The sequence below is a fragment of the Ctenocephalides felis genome, unplaced genomic scaffold (genome assembly GCF_003426905.1).
Source record: "Ctenocephalides felis isolate EL2017-DRISC unplaced genomic scaffold, ASM342690v1 CF-g0.4_SCAFFOLD_01170, whole genome shotgun sequence".
Classification (NCBI taxonomy): Eukaryota; Metazoa; Arthropoda; class Insecta; order Siphonaptera; family Pulicidae; genus Ctenocephalides; species Ctenocephalides felis.
The window spans coordinates 27434869-27460046 of record NW_020537324.1 but is presented as its reverse complement, the minus strand read 5'-3'; the positions used below and the strand labels follow the sequence as shown (position 1 = coordinate 27460046).

General features: G+C 30.6%; 2 protein-coding genes across 4 annotated transcripts in view; both read right to left on the bottom strand.

Annotated features, from left to right (window-relative positions):
- Window positions 1–2101: 2101 nt before the first annotated feature.
- LOC113368392 (CREB-binding protein) lies at window positions 2102–19222 on the bottom strand. Its single transcript, XM_026609937.1, has 22 exons — window positions 19031–19222; window positions 18594–18778; window positions 17336–17543; window positions 16760–17071; window positions 16184–16486; window positions 14215–16109; window positions 14012–14138; window positions 13639–13928; window positions 10624–10781; window positions 10465–10545; window positions 10046–10396; window positions 9737–9969; window positions 9300–9661; window positions 8980–9213; window positions 8675–8905; window positions 8203–8600; window positions 7633–7918; window positions 5798–6091; window positions 5258–5521; window positions 4789–5046; window positions 4161–4419; window positions 2102–2681 (listed from the first exon to the last, which is right to left on the bottom strand). The coding sequence occupies exons 1-22, from the start codon at window positions 19161–19163 to the stop codon at window positions 2392–2394; spliced, it is 7152 nt and encodes a 2383-aa protein (XP_026465722.1). The 5' UTR covers window positions 19164–19222; the 3' UTR covers window positions 2102–2391.
- A 4150-nt stretch (window positions 19223–23372) lies between these two features.
- LOC113366541 (liprin-beta-1-like) overlaps window positions 23373–25178 on the bottom strand; it is a 31503-nt gene continuing 29697 nt past the window's right edge. Inside the window, exons 11-13 of one of the 3 annotated variants that reach the window (XM_026608164.1) lie at window positions 24162–24370; window positions 23980–24099; window positions 23373–23751 (exon numbers count right to left, since the gene is read on the bottom strand). In XM_026608164.1, the coding sequence (XP_026463949.1) occupies window positions 23686–23751; window positions 23980–24099; window positions 24162–24370 (395 nt within the window). In that variant the 3' untranslated portion in view covers window positions 23373–23685. The remainder of the gene's footprint in view (window positions 23752–23979; window positions 24100–24161; window positions 24371–25178) is intronic. The other 2 variants (XM_026608165.1, XM_026608166.1) reach the window with 2 other exon arrangements.

Sequence of the window (25178 nt, the reverse complement as noted above, 5' to 3'; positions counted from 1 at the left end):
ACCCACTGTTCTTTTGCACTAATTTATTAAATATTAATTTTACAAACGTTTCGAGACTAGGTTTGTCTCATCATCAGTGTATTATAATTTAAAATCTAAAATAGCATTATGTGTTATCCGTTGCAACTTGTTCTTACTAATCAATCATTAATAACGGGTAACACATAATGCTGTTTCAAATTTCCATATTATAGATTTTAAATTATAATACACTGATGATGAGAAAAAGTTAGTCTCAAAATGTTTGTAAAATTAATATCATTTAATAAATTAATACAAAAAAGAGTTTATTCATATTTTCAAATAAATATATATATTTACATATATTTATATATATATATATATATATACTTTTTCACATGGTAATAAATATATTGATTAAACAAAATACTTCTTAACCAGCATCCATCCAGATAATAAAATAGAAATTAATCTAAAAATGTTTCTTAAAATGAATTTCCTCGATTCATATATTTCGAGTCCCCATTTGACTATTTCTCAGTAAATACAAAACACGTATGTTATTAAAATATAAACACAAAACAAAATCTTGGTCAATAAAAATATTCCTTTGCATGACTCTAAGTCGTGCTTGATTTTCAAGATGTGATGGTCAATGTTATTATTTTTTCATTTATTGATTTATATTTCACTTGTAATTTTGCAATAACTTTGCGAAGGAATATTATCATTTATCATGATTTTGTTTTGCGTTTGTGTTTTATTTATATTTCTCATTTTACCTTCTTCAAATAATGGCCTAAAGCAATTTAAACTGAAAGAAAATGAAACTAAATAAAAAAGGCTTTTATATTTTAAATACAGCTAATTTATTTTGTATTCACAATAGCTATATTATTGGCATTGTATTTAGATTTACTTATAGTCAATAATAATATATTAAATATCCTAATCATACTTACATTTTTTTGTTCTTTTACTTTAATTCGTATTAATTAAAACAAATAATCATAAATATTCATGTCAAATGATTTCTTAAAATATACTAGCACAGATAGTTATTATATATACAAATATACAAATGCAAACAGCAAAGGCCATGTACACATTTATTTTAAAGTATAATGCAAATTTGTATTCCTCTTTAGGTAGTTGCTCACGCTCGTCAAAACATTATTACACTCATCAATTATTTAATCTAAACTCAAAAATAACTTGTTTTACATTTTTATTTAACACAGCCTAGCTCATCCCTCTTGCCTTTCAATTATATTGTACACGACTCCCAGAACTATTTACATTTACTAGTAGCTCTCATAATTTAAAAATGTGCTTTGAAAAACAAAATTAACTCTATTATATAAAATCATTCTATATATTTTTTATATCTCTTGTTAGGAATATCTATACAATGAATTCTTAAACATTATTTAGAATATAGATTATGCCTGTCTAGAGACATTTATATAAAAAATCTTCATATGACATATAATACATAAATACAAATATAAATGTCATTCCTAGTATGTTATATATGAATGACATAACATATTCTGAATATATGATTATTTCATATGTAGTTATGATACATACATGCTACTAAATCATGATTTTGTTTATAAAATATAACTTAATACTTGTTACTCATAATTTCAGTCACTATGATTTTTCTAAGTACTCCACTGGGTCAAACAACTGTTCAAATTACTGTAAAACTTTTTAACTAAATTTTTATAAGCCAATCATAATCTTAAACATGTATTAAACATATAAATCAACAAATTTAAATAATTAATGCTTACTACATATAAATAATAAACTAATACAAAAATCTATGGAAAAATACAAAATATTTACAATTTACTTGTGCACATTCATGTGAGAAACACCATCTTTCTATCTAATATTAACACAAGAAAAATATGTATCACACCCACAATATTACATGGACACAATATAATTACTATCCAAAAAACATGTGATTCCATTGCTTAAAATTGCAACTATTAAGAGTATTTAGAACGTAAAAATAAAAACAAAAGTATTTGAAAGTCATCAATAGTATAAAATTCTATATTTTATTAAATCTGCTCTTCAAACTAGAATATAATATATACAATAATTTAATTATCTAAAGTAATAGTCTATGCATCATGATTATTTAATAAAATTACCATGGCCTTGATATCAAATTAATATCATTTTGAATCGTTGCAAAAACCAACATCTGTACAATTGGTACATTATTCATAATTTAATATAAGTTGCAAAATGTTTTTCAATTAACTAATCTTGTATAAGTTATTTATATTATCATTACTTACAAAATGTTTCTTTTATAACACAGCACTGTACAACCTTTGTTCCACTCACTCGCATACTAACAATTTTATAAAGTCTGGATAAAATTGTAATTAGCACTCACAATCACTAAAGTTGATCAACAAATTTGGTAAGCTGCTCTTGAGGGGTCATACCTGGTAGGTCAGTGAGATCTGATTGGTTAGATTGAATAGATGGGGCAGGTGAATGTGTAGGATTAAGCATGGCATGAGGTGAAGGAGAAGGCTGCTGTTGGTGCCCCCGTGGGGAAGCTGAAGGTACAGCTCTAGGAGAAGGTGTTGGCTGGGGAGAACGAATTGGAGGCGGCGATCGAACAGCTTGCTGTTGTTGCATTAGTTGTTGTTGAATTGCATTGTGAGTTGGTGGGCCCATCATGCCTAAAATGAACATAAAATGATTGCATTTGAATTTCGCTCATAAAACGTTAATATATCTACCTGTTAAATCTACCAGGTAGTCGCTGTTTTGCAAATAAAAATTTGTTTTTGATATTTCATACAAATGTGATACTATTCTAGAGTAATAATATATATATTCATTAAAGTTTCTGCTTTCATAAAAAAATCGATTCACTAATTTGATGTTTTCTCGACGTTTCAAGCCATTCTGAATCGAATGAGATCAAATTTGGAAAAAGTATGTGTGTGTGTGAGCCGATTTTTGACCTTAAATCGACGTTTTCTCAAAAACGGCTAGAGCGATTTCAAAAATTTAAAAACCATTCTATCTATCTCGATGAGGACTAGCGTTTGTCAGTTTTGCGCGAAGATCGGCCAAGCCGTTTTTTTCTAAATAGCAGAAAAGTGAAAAAGTTTTTGGCCACTTTTTAGCTTACAATTCTGAATCGATTTCTTTCTTATTATTTTTTTGACGATAGATACCACGGTTTTATAGATAATACTAAAATATTACAGCCCTACGACAAGTGGTTTAATTTAAAAAAAATCGTCAAAGTTTTAAAAAAAATTAGTAACGTTTTTTTGGCGTTTGTCAAAGATAGACCATTCATCGACGTTTCCTCAAAAACGTCTGAGCCGATTTCAAAAATTTAAAAACCATTCTAAGTAACTTGATAAGAACTATCATTTCTCACTTTTGAGCGAAGATCGGCCGAGCCATTTCTTGAGCGAAAATCGGCGGAGCCGAGCCGTTTCTTCGTAATTAACTAATAAAAAAAAAATTCGATAAAACTTGTTATTTTGATAGAGATATCATGATCCTAAGAACATACTTAAATTTGGCGGCCCTACGGCAAGTAGTTTAATTTTAAAAATTCATCAAAGTTTAAAGAAATATAGTCAAAATTTGTGTCAAAGTTGTGATATCAAATTTTTTCAATTCATTAGAATTTGGAACCATAAACTAGAATATATATGAACACTTTATTTTTGAAATAAACATTTCAAAATTACACCTAAATATCCTAAATTTATATTATAACACATTTCGGAAAGTTCATGCAACTTCCTTTCATGCTAAATGCCACTTTCAAATTATTTATGTATTCAAAACAATAATAACTTGCATGTAAAATAATAGTAAAATTTTGTTTGCCTTTTTTATGTCCCTTCAATAATCACATAAAATCCAAGCCTCTAAACTGGAATACCCCTTTGGTAATAATGTTTATCACAAAATAAATTAAAATTATTATTATAAGCTATGTATATTATGATAAAAAAAATAATTTTGTAAAAATTTCGAAGATACGGTTATTGTACTAAAATTTCTCACAGTGCATTGTTTGGATCCTTTAGTTTTTGTGAATATATTGCGCATTTTCTTATATCAAATGTAAATTACTAATGTAAAATTCATTACCAATTAAGTAAAAAGCAATTAAATTAGAATCTTACCTTGTGGTGAAGGAGTTTGTGGAGGAACTGGTTTCATTCCTTGCATATTGTATTGTTGTTCAGTTGGAAAGGCATTCTGGTAAGAGCCAACTCCTCCAAGCTGTGCAGGCAGTTGCCCTCGCGACCTTTGCTGTGGATATGGTGGAGCAGCAAAGTTTCCACCCTGCTGCTGCTGCTGTTGTTGCAGCTGTTGTCGTTGTTGCAACATCATCTGCTGCTTGAACCACTGTTGTTGTTGAACATTCATTTGATTACCTCCCTGCAAGTGAAAATAGCAAACTTTTAGCAAATAGCTGTAAAACTGGTAAAACTGAATAAATAAAAAATTATAAAAATGTGTCATGCATTGAAGTGTAATAAAAATATTGAGAAAGCTATAAGAGTTGTATGAACAAGATGTAAAAATAAGTTTAAAAAAATGTTCTATTCTGAATTGGATGACATATTCAATGAAGACCAAACAACATTTAGAATATCATTATGAAATCATCATATGCAAGTGGGTGCTCATATGAGTTTAATATTAAGTACATTGAGACATGCAAAAGAAAATATACTACAATTATATTAAAAATTGACGAAAATAACATTTTTCACATGATTTACAAAGGTATTCAAATTTTTTTACCATTCCTTGATGACCTTGCTGCTGTCCTTGTTGTTGTAGTATGTTAGGAATCTGCATTCTATTTGATCCAGGCTTCATACCTGCATTCATACCAGGTTGTCCAGTAACATGTGGATTAGGACCTTGTGGAGTTCCCACCATATGTTGCCCAGGCTGCATCCCTTGTTGAGGAACAACTTGCTGTTGCTGTTGTTGCTGACCAACTTGATTAGCCAGAACACCAGAATTATTTCCAACTACACCATTGTTTTGAGCCGCCTAAATCAAAAATCAAATGTGTAAGTATTCTATTCATAACTGAGATATGACCACAAATATTTTTTTTATCAAGATTGTGCAAAAGTGTTTAGAGCAGCACATTTAACTATTCTACTGTGAAGTATGTGTTATAAATTCATAAGTTGTGAATATACTTTAGATAATTTATATCAAATGTATTCATTATATTTATCTGAATTATAAGACCTACCTGTCTTTGTTTTATAAAAGCTGCCATGAGTGTAGGATTACTTTTAAGTATATTAAGTATTTGTTGTTGTTGATCATTTGAAGCAGGATTTTTCAAAGTTTGCATAAGTTGTTGCAGTGCTTGTTTATGTTGTACAGGTTGTTGTCCCATTCCTGTCATTTGTGGTCCGCCAGGCCGAATTTGTCCAACAGGCATTCCAGGGTTTTGATTCACAAAATGTTGTTGCTGGTTCACATTTTGCACCATTCCAATCACTTGCTGCTGCTAATAATATAGATCGAATTTATAACACATTTCATAAATCTATTTTATCTACATGAATAACAAAACTCGTTGAGCTTTCAATAATTGGGACAATTTACTTTGTCATTCAATATTTCAATGAGATATTTATTTTGGGCATCATATAATAAGTAAAACCAAATATTATCAAGTATATTATATAACTTAATTATCTACTGAACGTATTTTAAATTTAGATAATGAATTGATCCAATTGTCTAAGAAAACATTAAACTAATTTAACAACTTTAATATTACCTGAGGCTGATGCATCACACCACCCATTAATGCATTAGGCGGCCTCTGTCCAGCCATTGTCGTAACTTGTTGATGTGTTGGATAACGCTGTGGAACCCAATGTTCCATGGAAACCAAATTGCCTTGTGGCCCAACTGCATTCTGTTGAACTTGATTTGTAAGATGGCCTGGCAGTCGTTGCTGTATACCAATTATTGGTTGCATCTGAACAGAACCAGGACCACCAGTGGATGTGCCTTTACCATAAGCGCCACCCCCATGAGGTGCTTGCTGGCGCGCAGCTTCCTCTTGAACCTTGATAAAAAAAATTAATAATCAGAATATTTTTTCAAACATTCATTAGAAAAATTCCAAGGCAAACATATTTGAAACACAGATTTACTGATAAAAGTAACTTGTTGACAAATTAATAGGCATAAATTATTGAAAATATGTATAAATCATTTTAAACATTTAAAAACCATTCAATGTAACTCGATAAGGACTATCATTTGTCAGTTTTTCGCGCAACTAGCATAGTCGCGCGCGAGAAGCACCCGAGAAGTTTTCAAATAGGTGGAGGGTCTCCTATATGGCCCTGGAAATTTTGTATGGATTGATTTAATTGTTTTCACAGAAAAAAATTTAGAAAATGGCTTTCTTTTGGAACATTAACTGTATATAACCCCTTAAGTCAATTATTACACATTTTGGGAAGTTCATGCAACTTGCCTTAAGGCAAAATGCTACTTTCAACTAGTTAATATAACACACATTTCGATATATTGAAAACATTTTGATCAATCTCATGTATATATGTATAATATGTTAGTGCACTGTCACTCAATGATCTCAAAATTTTAAAATGTTTATTGAAAAAAATTATTAATAAAATATTAAACTTGAGGAACAGTTTTTCAAAATGCTGATGTAAAATATTAGAATTATAAATTAATTCTAAATGCATCTCTCAATGAATCAGTACAAAAATCTCAGTGTTATTTCAAATTCAAACACTGAGTAGACTCAATTGTTGTTTCAAAATTATGTAGTTCAAATAGATAAATTATACTTCAACTACAGAATCAAATAGTCAAAATATATTAACCCTTTAAGTTAAAATGACGAGCAGAGCCCGCATGCGATTGCTAGGCCAAAAGGACCTAAGAATATTACGGGCATAGCCCGCGTACGATATTCGGGCCAAAAGCAAATATTACGCATTACGGGCGTGGCCCGGTATGGTGAACGCTAGTATTTTAAAATATTTATTCATACAAAACTATAAAACACAAAATTAATCTTATTTTTGTGATAAACCGTACACTATGAGGGAAAATGGTCACAACACCGCGCCAGCTTGAACAACTTTGGGCCGACATTTTCGAATCTAAATTGTAAGTTAAGGGGTTAATACTATATATAAGCTTTGTGTTAGCAGGTAAAAATAAAGTATTGTTGTTATTATAAAATATATTAAAAATATTTTTTACAAGAATGTGTGAACAAATTATTAAAGTGCATTGAAATATTTTATTGGTATTTTATGTCACACACCACCATTTTTTAATTCCATTAAATACTGTTTTCTTAAAAAAAAACTTTAAAATGAGGCTGTACCAAATTAACAAAGTTGGCTAAATGAAGTATACCTCTTCAAGAAACCAACAAATAGATTGCTGTATGTAAATTAACAGCTCAGAAAAACATATCAAGAACATGCTGGCCGATACATATGTCCTTAACCGAGGTTAAAAGTAATGAAAATTGTAGAAAATTCATAGATTGAAAATTTAATTAGTATTAATTTGTATTATGATATCTATCTTTATAATATTTATTATCCTAATACTTACTTGCTTAACCACTTGCAATACACTGGCTGGTGGTGTCTGTGTGCCTGCTTTCATTCCTATTCCTCCATGAGACGCAGGACCAGCTCCAGTTAACCCAGGTTGCTGAGATTGTTGTGCTGATGATGCTGGGCTTTGTACATCAGGTGACATTGCACCTGCACCACTCATAGACATGCCTGACATACCCGTCCCACTTCCCACAGGACTGTCACTTATTGTGCCTGATGTTACAGTTCTGGTATTCATTGCAGCCATACGTCTACGAAGCAATTGTGCTTGCTGTAATCTGAAATATAAAAAATAAATATTAAGATTTTAATTTAGGTCATGTTTATAAGAGTAACCAACCATAATAGAAAAAAATAAAAAAACATAGTAAATTTAAAATAAAATATTGAAAAAAGTCATACAGTCATACAGAGTTGTACTAGTTACCACATTCTTATTACAATCGAATAACTTTAATGTAGTTAAATGCATCGAATTATATTTTTATAAGACTGATTATAAATTATTTATTAATAGTAATATTAAGAATATAGTATAAATATAAAAAATAATCAAACAAACCTTTGCTGTAATTGCTGTTGTTTAAGTTTATGTTTTATACTTGAACAGAAAGGTACTGGACATTTAGTTTCTTGACAATGCTTAGCATGATAACAGCATAAAGCAATTAATTGCTTACAAATTGGACATCCACCATTTGTCTTCCTCTTACAATTTTTAGTGTGTTGTACAACACGTTTCATCTTATGGCAAGAAGGTGGACGACAATTAGCATCCCTACATTGGCAAGCATGTACCAATGACTGTATGCAACGCTGTATTGATAATTTTCTAGCATCTTGAGGATTTGTCTGTTTCTGGTCAGCAGGGGTTGAACCGTCGTCAATGTCCAAGCCGAGTTTGTCCATTTTATGTGGATGGTCCTCTTTCTTGTAGCATTTGGTACACAGATCAAAATCCTTATAAAAAAATACAGATAAATAGATCAAAATCCTTATAAAAAAAACAGAAAGAAAAAGTTTATAATACTTACATCACATATAGAGCAATGCCAACGAGTTTCCACATGGGACTTACAAGCATTGCAAGTATAAACAAACTTATCTTGACCTTGATTATGCAATTCCCAAAGCATGCACAAAGTGGAAAATTGAGCTCTTCTTAAAGAACTGAATTCATAATGCCGGTCACGTGCCATAGTTAAGAATGCATCTCTACCATCCATAAGGTCACAGTTAAGCAAAGGATCAGGATCTTGAATAGCCTGTAAATTAGTAATGGATTATTAGGTTATATTATTATAAGGCTTGTTTATCAACAAAGAGATGTAAATCTTACAGCCAAACTTGCAGCGGACTGAACACTGTGAAGTCGGATGACAAAAAAGACTTCTTTATGTTTCTCCATGGTAGCAAAAATTTTTGCACTTAAATCATTACCAGTTTGCTGTTCATTAGATTTCTTACTATTTTTTCGCTGGCTAGATTTGGATTTGTTTGATTTTTTAGCTTTCTTTTGGCCTTTCTTCTTCCCATCTGGGCCAATCTCATTATCATCCGAATGCGAAAATATCTGAAAATTTTTTAAGGATTAATATTCGTTTGCTGATAAAACAAGGAATTTCAAAACAATATTCTAACTTATGTTGATAAACTTACAGCATTAGCAGCAGCTTCTGCAGCTTCTGCCTGTTTTCGCTTTTCTTCTTCTTCCTGGTCTAATTCCTTTATACTTTCTTCTAATACATTAGGCCAGAAATCTCCTTCAAAATAAGGTAAATCCGCTGCACTGCATAATTTGTCTTCCATTGCTTGTTTTAAGATATCCTTATAATCTAATATAATTCTTTCTATAATGCCTTTATCAAGCATTTTCTTATACCACTCTTGTAATCGCTTTGGCTTAGGAATTTTTTGTTCAACTGGATGGCAGTGAAAAATATAGTCATCACCTTCTGACGGGGGACAGGCCCATATATGAGCCATTGTATAACCTAATTGTTTTGCATAGTCCATATAACCTAAAAAAGAAAAAAAAAAAACTTGAAACCTCATCTTAAAAAATTGAAAATAAATTCTTTGCCAAAATGCCTTACCTAATAAAATTTCATGATAAACAGCCGTTCTGTATTGCCTAGGCTGAAAAAAATGTACAGAATCCAAGTATGCAATATAAACTCTCCTTGTGTTAGGTGCAGGACACTCAGATCCATACTCTTGAACATGCATTCCAAAAAAACATACATCAGTTCCATCTACCTCTTCAAAAGCAAATAAGGCCTTTGCACGATATGGAAATTCACCTCGCAATTCTCCATTCTCAACAAACCTAAAATGCACAATTCAAATGGTAAATATATTAAAATGTCAATTTGTAATAAAATAGATTGCTTAAAATTATATACCTGCTTCTCATGCCTGGTTTGACTTCAACAACTTTGTCTGAGCTAGCTACAACTCGTATGTGAACTTCACCAGCACCTGCTTCTTTCTTTTTCAAATAATTATTTACCCTTGTTTCAATATATATGCCTAATTTTGATACTGGCAATCTCTTAGCATTAAATTTATTTTCTTTCCGTTTAGCACCTTTCTTTTTCAAACAATTATCACACACAAAACCACTTGTCCAAATTTGCTCTAAGTGTAGAACACATATTTGGTGTTGCTTTCTACCACAATCACCACATACAACAAAAGGTTCTAATTCTAAATGATCATTCTTCATTTCTTTAAACTGATCTTTTTTGATCACACTGTAAATAAATGATAATAAATAATATTAGTTATCTTATTAGTTTATCATAAAAAATAATATTCTTACGTTTGAGGTTGCAGTGGATCATCACCCAAAGTTACTGTATCACCTGGTATATCATTAAAGCATTTTTGGCAAAACGTATACCTTGAAGAAAAAGATAAAAATATTTATTATTTATTACATAGAGATTATTTACATTAAAATGTAACTCAATGTACAAACCTGTTCTGGTAACTGAAATATTTTGCATCCCTCGGTATTGTACACAATTGTTTACCATAACAGCAAAGTACTTGGGGGTTAAAAGTGTATTTACGTCCACAACAGTAACCCAATGCTTGCATGACAGGATCGATTTCCTGCTCAAAGACTTCTGATAGCTAAAATTAAAAAAACATATATAAGTAGGTATAAGTGGCACTTTGCTTTGATGTCAATAGCAATTTTTACATAGAAGTTAACACCAACAGGATTACCAACAAATTGGATTTAGGCAACATTAAACCCAGATTAGCATATATTCAAATGCGATTTTCAAAATGAATTCGCATATTGACAATGAAATCCAAATTTTTAGACCTGCAGCTTAAAATGTCTTGTAGACCTGACTTGAATTTGACCACGCCGCCATCTATTTTACTTGAGTTTATCGCATTATTAACTTCCCGCAGGAGAAGTTTATTTTTTCATCAAAAAATCCGATTCGCGAATTTTGTGTTTTCTCGACGTTTTAAGCCATTCTGAATCGAATGAGACCAAATTTGGAAAAAGTATTGATGTTTGTATGTGTATGTGAACAGATTTTATGCCGTAAATCGACGTTTTCTCAAATACGGCTGGACCGATTTCAAAAATTTCAAAGCCATTCAATGTATCTCGATGAAGGTTAGCGTTTATCAATTTTGCGCGACTATCAGCCAAGCCGTTTCTTCGTAAATCGTAGAAAAGCGAATTTTTTTCGTCCACGTTTTAGCCTGCAATTCTGAATCGATTTTGAGAATACAAAAACTGTTCGAAAGGTATTGGTTGGGAATCGTGCTGACTAGTTTTTGGTAAAGGTCGGCCGGGCCGTTTTCTTGTAATAAAGTGTTAAAGAAATTTTTTCTCGACGATTTTTATGATTTTTTTTGACGGTAGATACCATAGTCCTATAGATCATACTAAATTAATTTGAATTTAAAAAATTCTTTAAAGTGTGCAAAAATTAGAATCGTTTTTTGGCATTTGTCAAAATTAGACCTTTCATCGACGTTTAAAAGCCATTTTATGTATTTCAATGAGGACTATCGTTCGTCAGTTTTTGCGACGATCTGCCAAGCCGTTCCTTTGTAATTAGAAAAATATTTAAGCCGATTTTTATGGAACTTTTTTTGGCGATATATATCATGGTCTTATAGAACTTACTGAAATATTACTACGGCCTTACCACAAGTAATACAATTTTTTAATTCAATTTTAAAAATTCGAAGTTTGAGAAAATTAGTAGTATTTTTTTGACATTTGTTAAAATTAAAATTGGACGAATTACTTAGTATAACGATAGAGTGTTCGTTCGTTTTCAATAGTGTGTAATAAATACACTCGGAATACTTTTAATCACTCATAAATTAATTTATATTTTATTGATTAAGTTGATTATTTACACATATCGGGAAGTTCGTGTATCAGTATTTTAACAAACTGATTGCTGATTTAAAATGATTTTAACCATATATTTGCTTAAAGTACAACCTTATAAGTACAACGAGTTTCTACAGGATCATATGACGTTAGGAAGTATTGCAGATTACTCGATTTCATACAATTTGACAAAGATACTATATCGTTATATCCAAAAAATATTTTGAATGCTATCAATTGTTCAATGAAAGAAAACGTCGCCAAACAAAAGGGAAAAACTTGCACTTTTTACACTTTGCAGTTTGGAAGTAAAAGGTCGACCGATCGTCTCGCAAAATTAATCAGCGCTAGTTCTTTTCAAGTTTCACGGAATGGCTTTTAAACTTTTGAAATCGATACAGCCGTTTTAAAGAAAAACGGCGAAAAGTCATACATACAAACACATACACCTTTTAATTTTGTTGTTAATCTTTTCAGAATGGCTTAGGAAGCTTACATATTGCTACAATAAAATTTTCAACTGTTCATTTGAAAAAAAAAAGTTTTTACTAAAAACTAATCAATTCAATTTCCAATTGATATCATGCGCAATTATGTAAAATCTGTAATTGTTTTAACTAAACAGTGAAGGAATCAGTGAAAGTGCACAACTGAACGAAATATACACGGCGTTGATTCTAAGTGAGACATATTCCAAACATAATAGTCGTAATATTATGTATATTAGTTTATACACCACGAAATCTTTTGTCATACAAAGTTTTATCAAAACCGCCCAAATGTTTTCAATAATTAACTAGTAAGAAACGGTCCAGCCAATCTTTACCAAAAATTAATCAGTATGATTCAAAACTGATATTTTTCAAAGGGTTTTTATTTTCAAAATCGTTAGAGGATTTTTTTTGTAAAAGTTTTGACGAAAAATTTTGCACTTTTCCGCAAATCTAAAGCAATATCTCTATGTCGATATATTGCGCAATCTCGGTTTTGAAGATTTAAACGAATCTGATGTGCTGGATCTACTTGCAGCTGATAGGGAACCCCTTACATATGAGAAACTCCTTCAGTTGCAAGTAGAGCCGGCAATTGATGAAGATACAGAACCTGTTGTATCCAAACAGCTAACAAAAAATCATAACAAGCGCTTTTTCATATTTTGAACAAGGAATAAACATCCTCCTTGAAAACGATCCTGACGTCGAACGTAGCGCTAATGTCTCTCGAGGAATTAACTCAGCCATTAGCTGTTATAAATCACTAAAGGAAGAAATAGACAAGAAGACAGAACAAACAACTTTAGACAAATTTTTCAAACCACCCGCGCAAAATGATGGTGACAGTGATCTGTAGGTTTTAGTTGTTTCATTTTTATTTAAAAATTATGTAATGTTTTTGAAGATTTTTCTTTTATGTAAAATTTATATGTATCATGTTAAATATGTATATAATTTGAACAAACTAAAAATATATATTATAGAAATCGGCATTCAAGAAAACAAAATTAGCAAATTGGATTTTCTGGTTTGAGAAGTTTCGGTTTCCCATTGAGAAGTAGAAATATTAACTTTGTTACCATTGGTTAAAGCAATTTTGCATATAATCAATATTTTTACTTACTTTTGTACAGTGTCTGTGTATCCTTGTAGTCTTCTTATTATAAAGCCAGGCGTTATCAAACATAAGCCATACATCATCTACATATTCCCATGGATCACTGTATTGTCCTGTGTCCAACTTTCTTTTAATAGATGATAAATCCATAGGTTTTTTTATTATATTGAAGTAATCAGGTATTCCTAAAAGAATTGGATCCACTGGTTCTCTAAATGGCAAAGATTCTGGATCTTGCCTATATAATTTTTCTAAGGTTGGCATTAATGCTTGGCGAAGTTCTTCAGGTTTAAATACTGAAATCATAATTATAATTAAAATTCAGTACATACTTTTGCCTATATTGTAAAAATATATAGAATAGTATAAATCAACTTACAGCATTTCCGTTTCTTATCTTGAACACTTGATTGAATGGGTTCAGGAACCATAGGCTTAATATCCATTATATCACTTTGTGATCTAGGTGTTCCAGGTTCCTCTTTAATCTCTTCTTTAACTGTGATCTGGAAGTATTTAAATTTTATGTAAATATGATGTCATTTAGCAGAAGGATTTCAAAAACTAAGTTTATTTTCTAACCTCTCCATCTTCCATAGGTTCAGTTTTAATTTCTGTTTTAACACCATTGCTGGAGTTGTCCCCCTTTGTCATGTGATTTGATTCTCCCTCTTCTCTTTTAATTTCAGCACTCTCATACTTCATTTCCAATTTACCACTTTGCTTTGTTGGAGAAGGAGATGTTTCCTCTTCTTGATCATTAGCAGCAGCCACAAGTGCAGCCATTTGTGAACTTCTGGAATTCAATGAAGATCTATCGGCCCCAATTCTTTTTCCCAGGGTCACGTTACTATTCGAAACTGGAGATGTAAGGCTAGGTGGAGGTGTTTGATCTGGGTGGGGTGGCAATGTGGATGCCATATTTGGTGTTCCAGGCATTGTACTAGGCACTGATGTATTTGAAGGTACCATATTAGGACTTGGACTCGGCACAGGAACTTGGGAAAGTTGATTTTCTGATGTTGGAGTTGGTGGCATTGGACCACCTACTCGATTATTCTGTTGCATGTTATTAAATTGCATATTGTTTGCTGAGTGTTTCCCAAAGGGTCCTTGAGAAGGCACAGTTGCCTGATTTGCAGATGTATTAACTGAAGCTGAGGCTTGAGCAGCAGCCAAGCGAGCTTTCATAACATCAGGATATTGCATATTAGGAGCCGGAGATGTTGTCGGAATACTTGGTCCATTCGAATTTGAAAATTGATTGTTTCCAGGCACATTTGGAGTTGTAGCTGTAGGAGGAGTCATATTAGGACTTGGTGCAATAGTCTGTCCAAAAGGTGACAAGCCTGAATTTGGTACAACCATATTTGGTTGAGTCATATTATTGCTGTTGGGACTTTGGCCGGGTTGTCCAACCACCATATTATGCTGTCCAGAAAAGGGTGCCCTAATTGGTAAATTTATATTCATGCCAGGGGAGTGAGTTGGAATACCTTGTGAAGTATTTCCTGTAATATTTTGTTGTTGAACAGGAAGATTGTGGCCAGGCAAATTTGGCTGATTTGGTATTACAGCACCTGGCATGTTAGGTTGTCCAGGAGCACGAACTAGATTTGGAGATAGAATTTGTGGGCCTGTCGCTCTCATTGCTTGTCCAACAACACCCACTTGTTGCTGCTGTTGCTGTTGCATTTGCTGCTGTTCTTTCCTCTTAAGGCGTTTCTCTTCTAGCTCTTTTTGTATCTTATAAATTTTCTCAGCTAATAAGTGATAATATTCTGATCGAGAATTAGCTGCTTCATACATATCACCTTCTACCTTCCGTGCATATGCCACTAAATTATGCATACGTTTATCAAGCATAGTTTGGGGATCCGGAGTCGGAAATATTGCTTGTACCAGTTTATGAACTAAGTGATTCCTTAAATCAGGCGTTACAGACTGATGCCATTCTTTGGTTCCAGGCACAGGAGCAGCTGTCACTTGCCCAGCTTGCAAACCACTTGGTAAAGACAGATTATTGCCTCCCAAGACACCACCTCCTAAAACTGAATTAGCTTGCTGATCAGATCCTCCAAATAACTGCATATTAACAGACTGTTGTAAACTTGTTGATGTTTGAGAAACTGACGGTACCGGAACTCCTGATTGACTAATAGGATTTGAGGAAGGATCCGAACTCAAAGGTAAACTAACATTTGGTGCAAGCACTTGGTTTTGATTAGTGCCTATTTGATTCTGGTTAGGACCCAATACACGAACTTGAGTCATATTAGACTGGTTGGTAGAACCCAAAACTACAGGAGCAACAAGTCGAACTGGTCTAGGTCCTTGACCTGCCATATTGCAACTATTTGGTAATATAGCACCACCAGGTTGACCAGGAGGTGTTATTCCAAGAGCATCATATGCTCTCCTCATGTCTGAAGGAGAAGGATTTGGAGTTTGACTATTCGGTATAGGATTAGTGGCAGCTGCAATTATAAACATAAAATAATTAATAAAATTTCTAGTTTAGATAGTCTATTAAAATAATAATGCTACTCACCATTAGTGTTATTATTTCTATTTTTATCTGCCTGTTTCAATGGCAAACAAACTGGACAGTCAGATCTTGTGCAATGTTTCCAGTGACTAATAATTTGTCGTGAACTTGAGCAATGAGCAACACCACAGCTTTTTCCAGCTTGGCATGTAGTCATATGATTTAAAACACCCTTCATTGTTTTACAATGAGGCAAACTACACTGACCAGTTTCACCATTTGCCATAGATTCTCTCCGTTGACATTTGTGTGCATGCAAAAGTAAAACCAATTGCTGTTGAATCAATTTGCGCTTTTCGGGATCCGCTGAAAATTTATATTACATATTAATTGTTGTAACATTAAAGCAATATTTTCATAAAAAAATTCTTGAAACACCATAAATCTTAATTAAAACTTTTACACATCCCATTAAATAAATAAATAAATAAATATATATATATATATATATATATATATATATTTTAAAAAAAACCAAAAGATAAAAAAAATGAATTTTATTAACAAAGTGTTTATTAAATCAAATTAGCATTTTTCAAATGAAGTTTCTTAAGCAAATTGATAAAAAAAATTATATACCTAAGCCAGTTGCAGGAGATGGGTTCATTTGTTGTGTTGCTGTTTGTGGTCCAGGTTGAGACCCACTAGGAGCACCAGATTGCGGCTGAGCTGGAGAGGGTGCAGGAGGTTGTGTTTGGCCTGCCATACCTCCTTCACTAGTAGTTGCAGTATTGCCAACAACTCCTGGTTGAATAGAACCTGGAACACCAGCATTTCCTACTTGCTGTCCAGCTCCTGGTACATTCACAGCTGTGTTAGTGGCAACAAAACGGTTTTGTAATGTGGCCATGTTAGGTCCTCTTTGCTGTGGTGCTACAATGCCAACCGCAACTGATTTCAGAAATAAAAGTGACCAAAAATTCAGTTATAAACTATTATTTAGGATAATATTATAACACAATGAAACTTTCAAAATAATTGGAATTCAAATTATATCCATAAAATGTGAAATCATTATGTTAAAAAAAATTATATTAAAACTACAAAAATTATCAACATATTTTAATGATGGCAAATTGTATTTGCAGGGATTACTACAGTATTATAAAAAATGTTTGTCATTATTATATTTTTTTAACATATTAAATTAATTACCTGGTAGTTGGGGTTTCATTGCATTAACATTCACTGGGCTGTTTCCACTGTATCCATAAGGTGGACCTTGCATGTTTCCCATTTGGCCCATAGGCATATTTGGTGCCTGCATACGCGGCCCTCCTATATGATGACCCACCACTCTTGGCCCCATTAAACCTCCTGGCTGCATTGTAGCACGAGCAATCATTGGTCCATTCTGCATTCCCTGAGAGTTGAAATAACTCATTTATGATGTTTTTGTAATATATATACAATAGAAATTTCTGCTTAAATGCTATAACTTGCATCATAGTATAATATAAATATAATTATCAAAAAAAAAAAATATATATATATATATAGTACACTGATACCCACATACTCATTGAATTGCAACCGAAATATGATTGCTTTACCTTTCCAACTGAAGATTTTTTTGCAAATGAAAAATAAATATAAGTCATTCAATTCTAATGTAAAAAAATATACCAATGGTAAGAAGAGTCACAAAGTAAGTAAATATCCCTTCTTCAAGCCATTCACAACTCAACCCAATATAAGTTTTATCAGTTTCCTAGAGCAGAAGTTTGTTGTTCTCAAATCAATAACTTTTCTTTAAATCTCTATAATATTTAGAGTCGATCGTGCTCTTGCATGAATTACATTATGACCTGTCAAATTGTTAGCTTTGTTAATGAAATAAAAATTGTTTCATGAATGTTTTTGCAAAAAAAAAATCCTCAATCGATTTCAGATTCAGATTTTTGACCGCACAGTTTCTTCTATTAATGAACTGTTGAAAAAAAAATTTGAATAGTTTTATTGAAACTTTGCATGTTGAAGTAGAATTCAATGATTTTGAATGCGAAATATGCTTCGGACAGCCTGCTTGTAAACATTATGCTAACCTAGTTAAAACCACTATTGTTTATATTTTAATATTAGTGCAGACATATATTATTGAAATTCATTTAATGATAAAATAATCATTCACATTTATTTTGTACAAAAATATTTCAACATTAAAATAATGAACATTGTGTCCTCGCAAATATAAATGTTAATTATTACTTGCTTACACACACATAATCCATAAACATATGCTTAAAATCATTCTCACAAAGTTATATATTTGAATAAAAATATTTTGTATAAATATAACAAATTTTTCAAGTTACGTCATAGGCCAATACCATAAAAGTCATAAATACATTAGAAATATAAAAATATACCATTTATCTAAAAGCTTAATTCACACATAAAAAATTTTCATTACCTGTGATAAACCATGTTGAGTGTGATGCATCCCTGGTTGGCCTCCCATCATTGGAGAAGCTGAAAGTGGTTGCTTATTCACACTATTGACCACTAGTCCACCTCCGCCCATAGTTGCATGCCCACCTGTATTCATAGAGCTGTTCGTCATTATCATTCCCCCTACTGATGTTGCACTATTTAATCCTAAAATAGGTAATAGAAAATGTAAATTTTTTATATAATTATTTAAATAATCATATGAAAAATAAAGAATAAAATTGTGAGAGAAGCAAGTTCTATCAAGTAAATCTTTAAAGCAAAAAAAAATTAGCTGTGAATTAACAAAATAGTCTTAACAAACTGTTTAGAACAAGTAATAAATATGAATAGAACTTTTGTGATTAGGTGAGTTTTTTTTATCTAATTGTAATAAATATAAGTTATTAATTTGTTTACCTTGCATTGAACTCATAGGCTGATTATTACTATTAGACATTGACATGGGCATAGAATTTGCCATTGAATTTGACATACAAACATTGTTGGGCATGTTGCTATTAATAATTTGATTTTGTAACCCCATGCCCATGCCGTCTTTAGTTCCTTGTGTTACTGGAGATTGAAGATTTGGACTCTTACTGGTCAACAAACCTGTAAGTGCCATCTGGTTTCCTAATCCTTTTGTATTCTGCAATTAATTGTTAATAGTAAGTAAATCGTTTAAGCTGTTGGATTGAAATATTTAATGATCAATACACACTTGCTGCAGTTGATGATTGGATTGATTAATTCGTTGAATATTGTCTTCTCCATTGATAGATGCACCAGGGCCTGGCCCTTGCGCTGGAGGCTTACTGCCTCCGCCAATTTGGTCTCCCCAAGAACCACTTGAAATTAGCTCATCAGGCAAATCTTTTTCCAGATCAAACATATCCATTTGAGAAATAACATCTGAAAGTACAGTATATAAATACATTAATATACAAATAATTTTACATTCTTCATCACTAAAATATGTTATATATATATTAATAATAAACAATATGTTTCAAGATAAAATATAAAAATTGTTAATCATATCATCATGCAATTAATTTAATATTTAATTAATTCTAATATTTACATTTACCATAGTTTTAAAATTATAGGTTACATTTAATGCATAACATTGCTGACAAATATCTTCCAAAAATTTATAAAATCTGAAACATTTTTTCAGTAAAGTAACAAATAGCAATCAGAAAGCTAAAAAAACATTTAATTTCAAATAATTTTCATATACTGAAGCATATCAATAATGCAAAATTATTTTATTATTATATATATATATATATATATATATATATATATATATATATATACATATATGTTTACAAATGCAAATCAAATATTTACACCATACAATAATAAATGTAAAAGCACTTTTTTTTATCATGCAAAATTTATTTAATTATATGTCATAAATATTTTGGGTTGCATATGTATATTGTTTGGTGTTGTATTAATAAATATATATGGTTAATTTGTTTACTTCTCTTCTGTTGCATATGTTGCATAACTTGTTGCTGGTTGTTCCATTGTTGATTTTGCATAGGGCCTCCTTGTGAACCTCCGTTACCCACAGCATTGCTCAATCCAAAGTTGTAAGATTGGTGCATCATAGACATCGGAACTGCACCCATACACCAATTGTTAGCTTATATTATTAATACAGCTATTGTAAACAATATACAATATTTTCTATACACATGGAGGAGTTTCACAAAATTTTAATTTACCTCATATCACCATGTATAATTAATAAATGTGTGATATAAAAATTTATTTAAAATTATAAATAAAAAAGCGCGGACATGCAGAGCGTTTTCATGCTGACATGCAAGTAGAGATTAATCAAGAACTGTTTATAATATTAAATAATTCAATTCGATTTTTTTCAATCTTAATACCGCGTTAATACAGATTGGCAACATATCTGTCATAATTTATTTTTATTAAATGAAGTCTTTTTTAGCACAATATTTTTCAAAAATCATATTTTATGGCATTTATAAAGTAAATAAGATAAATTTCGATAGATTTGCGGGTTTATAAAAAATAAACATATCGGTAAAATACGCGTTCGTTTACCCACATGTCAAACTGATGTCTAGAACTCCTTTCCACATATATGATACACATGCAAATCTTAAAATTAAATTGAGCAAATATATCATAAATATCTCACCCGTATTGTCTGAAGGACCCTGAAAGTGGTCCCTCAGCTTTACCCGCTTATTTGGGGGCTCGTCTATAAGATGATCGGCCATGGTCCTATGTTTACCAAGCTTTACCGCCGCGAATCGAACCTACTACCCGCCGAATGCACTATCACTATTTATTATATTTTCAGTTCGTTGCACATTTTTTAGTGATACATGACGCTGGTTTTTAAGTAAAACTACTTGTACAACAGTTTTTTGCGTATCATGTCGCCCAAATAACATATTAAAAAATCCAACTTAATCATTAGCCATTACGAGAAACCTATCGACAAGCTTACAAAACCTCTCACCATCTTTCGTCGGTACTGTGCACAATGAAAGCAAACAATTCACGAAAAAAAACCTCACTAATGATACATTTTTGTACATATAACACCTAATTTTTATAACATATGTATTTATAAATCACAATCTGCACAAATATTTGATGGAAATCTATACACAAGTCACAATTATTGAAAGAACGAATGCGAAATTTCTACTGAATGCTGAAAGTCAAAATGGCGGCTGTTGATGTAAAGTTTTTCTACGCTTGTCATAAAATGTCTGCCTGTTTGTTAAAATGTTATACGATGTGGATTGGTTGGTAGTGCCCACGTGATATCGTACTCAACTGTGGTTGGACGTTATACGACAGTAGTGCCTTTGTTGCTGTGTAGTCGGCGCTGCGATCGCGTGGACTACTTCTTTAGTAGATGTCATAGGGTGTCATTTACACAACATTGAAATATGAAGTAAAGACAGATAATACATCCTTGTAAACACATATTTTAACTCTTTTTAATGTAATAAAATATTCCAAACCGTGCTAATTTTTTACTGTTTTGCCCCTGAACAATTTACAAATAAATTTCTTATAAATATTTCCAATAACTATATTTTTTAAAAGTTAGTTAAACAAACGGGAAGGATTAGTAATTGTTCAATTATTAATAAAAGATATTTCAAACAATAAAAATAGATTTCCAATAAATCAAACATATTCAAACTATTCATAATTATTATTATATTATCAAGTATTCTGTTCATTTTCTTAAATTTAATTCAAAATTGCGCAAAATGTTATCATATATCTCATTCTTTGTATTGTTTACTTTATACATTTTTTTCTCAATTTGACTAATATTACACGCGCCCCATAGTCAGTATCGTAATCTATATATCAAATAATAAGTTAAGATTTACTTTACAATACATTATATTACATTGCATTATTATTTTAGTGTAAATTTTCGTAGGTTTATGCGCGAACGTTCATGATCGAAATAAAAAATTCTATAAATTATATAATTTTATCGATTATTAACGACTTAATTTATTTAAACAATCTAAAGATTCAAAACTTCAAATAAGTCAAATTAATACTCATAGACGGGCGACTTAAGCAATCGCACGATTATTTGTTATCAATTTCTTTCATTCCACAAAAATAGTTAAAACAAACGTATTCTTTATCAAATTTATTAAATATTGAAATATTTGTGGTGGGAAAAAATAATCCTTAAACATTAATATGTTGATAATGAATGCATTACAAAGAAAAACGTCTGTTTAATAATAATGAAGAAAAACTAAATAAATTCATAAAACTTTTTAAAATCATAAATATATATTGAAATAGTTACTGAAAAAAGCAAAACATCCAGATACAGTGGTTTAATAATTATTACTATAAAAAGCTATACATATATTAAATAATGCATTTAAGTAATAATAAAATTATATAACCCCTTTCAAAACAGTATAATATAATATCTTCACAATTTTTCATACTAAGTACATATTTTAACACAATATAAAATATTCTAAACAGCATATTATGTAAATAATTGTAATACTTACACAAATATCATATAATATTGTAGAATTTTATAAAGTAAAATATATATAAAATATTATAAACAGCATAAAATATGTAAATAATTGTAATACTTACACAAATATCATAATATTGTAGAATTTTATAAAATAAAATATATAAAACTCTAAGAAAAGAATGTTTAAATATATATATTATATTATTAAATATATATTCTGAAGATTATCTCTAGAGATGCAGATGAGCTGTTATTTTATTAAATAGTGCGTTTCCATTAATTCTCTCCCAATTGCTTAAACTTATAGGGCTTGAGATTTCAATTGCAGTATCTTTAAATAGAAAATTTCTAATTTGGACCTGTTGAAATGTGTATGATAAAATATACAAAAGATATTTCGTGAAATATAAATCAAAATAAATAATTAATGATATATCATAATTTTTATTGGTCATATATAAATTTATACTATAATTATAAACATCAGTACATAATCATAAAATAATTTATATCTTATTTGTTATTATTAATAATCCTAAATACTATCCTAAATATATTTGTAAAAATAGTATACATCAAGCTGTCATAGTAACAATAATTAGCATTCAAAATATTTTAATATTAAACAATATGCTTTAAACCTTAAATACAAGTAAAATATTTATTTTCATTTATGCTATGCTGAATGTATCGTACTTCTCTATGGATATCTATAGTTAAAAAATCTACAAAAATTTACATCAGAAAATATTAAATATTTATTGCAATTCCAACAAAATAATTTGCCGTATACTTTTATATAAGAACCTATGCTATTAATAGGTACTATTTTACCTATTAATAGGTGAATAAAAATTTAATTAGTGATATTTGAATAAATATATGTATATTTTCAATCAAGGCACCATTATGGCAAGGCTAGAGGTGTGTATCGTTCGAATTCTGAAATATAAAATGTTTAAAAATACTTAAAGCTATACAATTTGATTATTCAAATAGTTAGTCAGTTGAACAAAAAAATACTAAAAAATTATTTTTCATTAATGATTCCTGCTAATGATTCAGATGCATCCAGTCCGGCTTTGTTTTTCTTCATCTGAAAGTATTTTATTGACAATAGTAGTAAATTATATTTTAAGATTAAGATTATTTTCAATATGAAAACAATAATAAAATCATTTTAAGAATTTGTTGATAATTCAAGTAGACGATTATCATTCATATATTAGTCTATTATATTAAATAATTAGTATAGGTAAAAATGCTTTTAATGGAAAAAAACATGTTGCAGTTAGTGCTTTTAGTATTGTTAGTACAAACTCACAGGCATATGAGTAGATCGTTCACCTGGCACTTTTTCATTCATTGGACATACTAATTCTCCAAGATCATCTAACGTGGGACTTTTATGGCGTTTTAAAGAGAACTGTGATTTCTTGGGAACCTTCAAGAATAATATTTTAGTTTACAATATGTACATTTTATTTATTATTATCATTTACAAACCTTCACTTTAGCTGTTAGGGTGAGTGGAACAAAGCCAAGAGTAGACTCGGCCTCACGTTTGCCTTGCATAATATCTCGACCAAGTAATTCCTTGAAATGCGTGGCCAAATGCCTTCTTAATAAAGTTTTGTTAGCAGGAATACTCAATAAATCAGCTAGCAAGTCGCTTGAAAATCGAGGTTCGTGCACCAGCATAGCTCCGTGTACACCTTAATTAAAGTAAAAAATAAAAATAAAATCAAATGCTTGTTCGTATAAATTCTGGAATCATAACTAGCAAGTCTCAAATATCCATTTATTTCATGTAAATCTAATAAGCCAAGTGAGTAGGATGCCGAAGCAATTCTATTGCTTTAAAATGTTAAGAAAGATGTTTATAAAAGATACTGAGCACATGTTTATAAGAATAAAAATATACTGAATCACCCACAAAATTTAACCAAACCCTAACCAAAAATAATTTAGAATTAGAAAAAAATAGTACTATTAATGTATACTTTGACTATATTATTGCTCTTGCCAAGTTATTTGGTATACTTTGCAATTAGAAAAAGTTTCGGAGGTAAGGTTTAAATAATAACAATGCTATCCATAGATAAAACGGAAAAAGCTAAAACTGCTACTTTGAATATTTAAATTCAAATTATCAATTATATGAAGTTATATGAATATTATAATTCAAACATTTATAAAGAATATTTTATTTACGAAATTCTGAGAACTGCTCCTATAAAATTATATACTCGAAGTACGTATCAGATTCAAATTGAAAGCTTATTAGATGTTTTTGTTGAAGGGTGTGTGTTTTTGATTATAAGTGCGTATAATTATTATGTTCCCAAAGAAGAAGTTCTCCAGAAAATCCTATTCGCTAATTTTATGTTTTCTCGGCGTTTCAAGTCATTCCGAATAGTTCGACTTTTGCAAAAAGTTCATGTGTGTATATATAGGTCTTAATTTAACCTTTTGTCGATTATTTCTCAAAAAACGTGCACCGTGCATTCAAATATTTCAAAA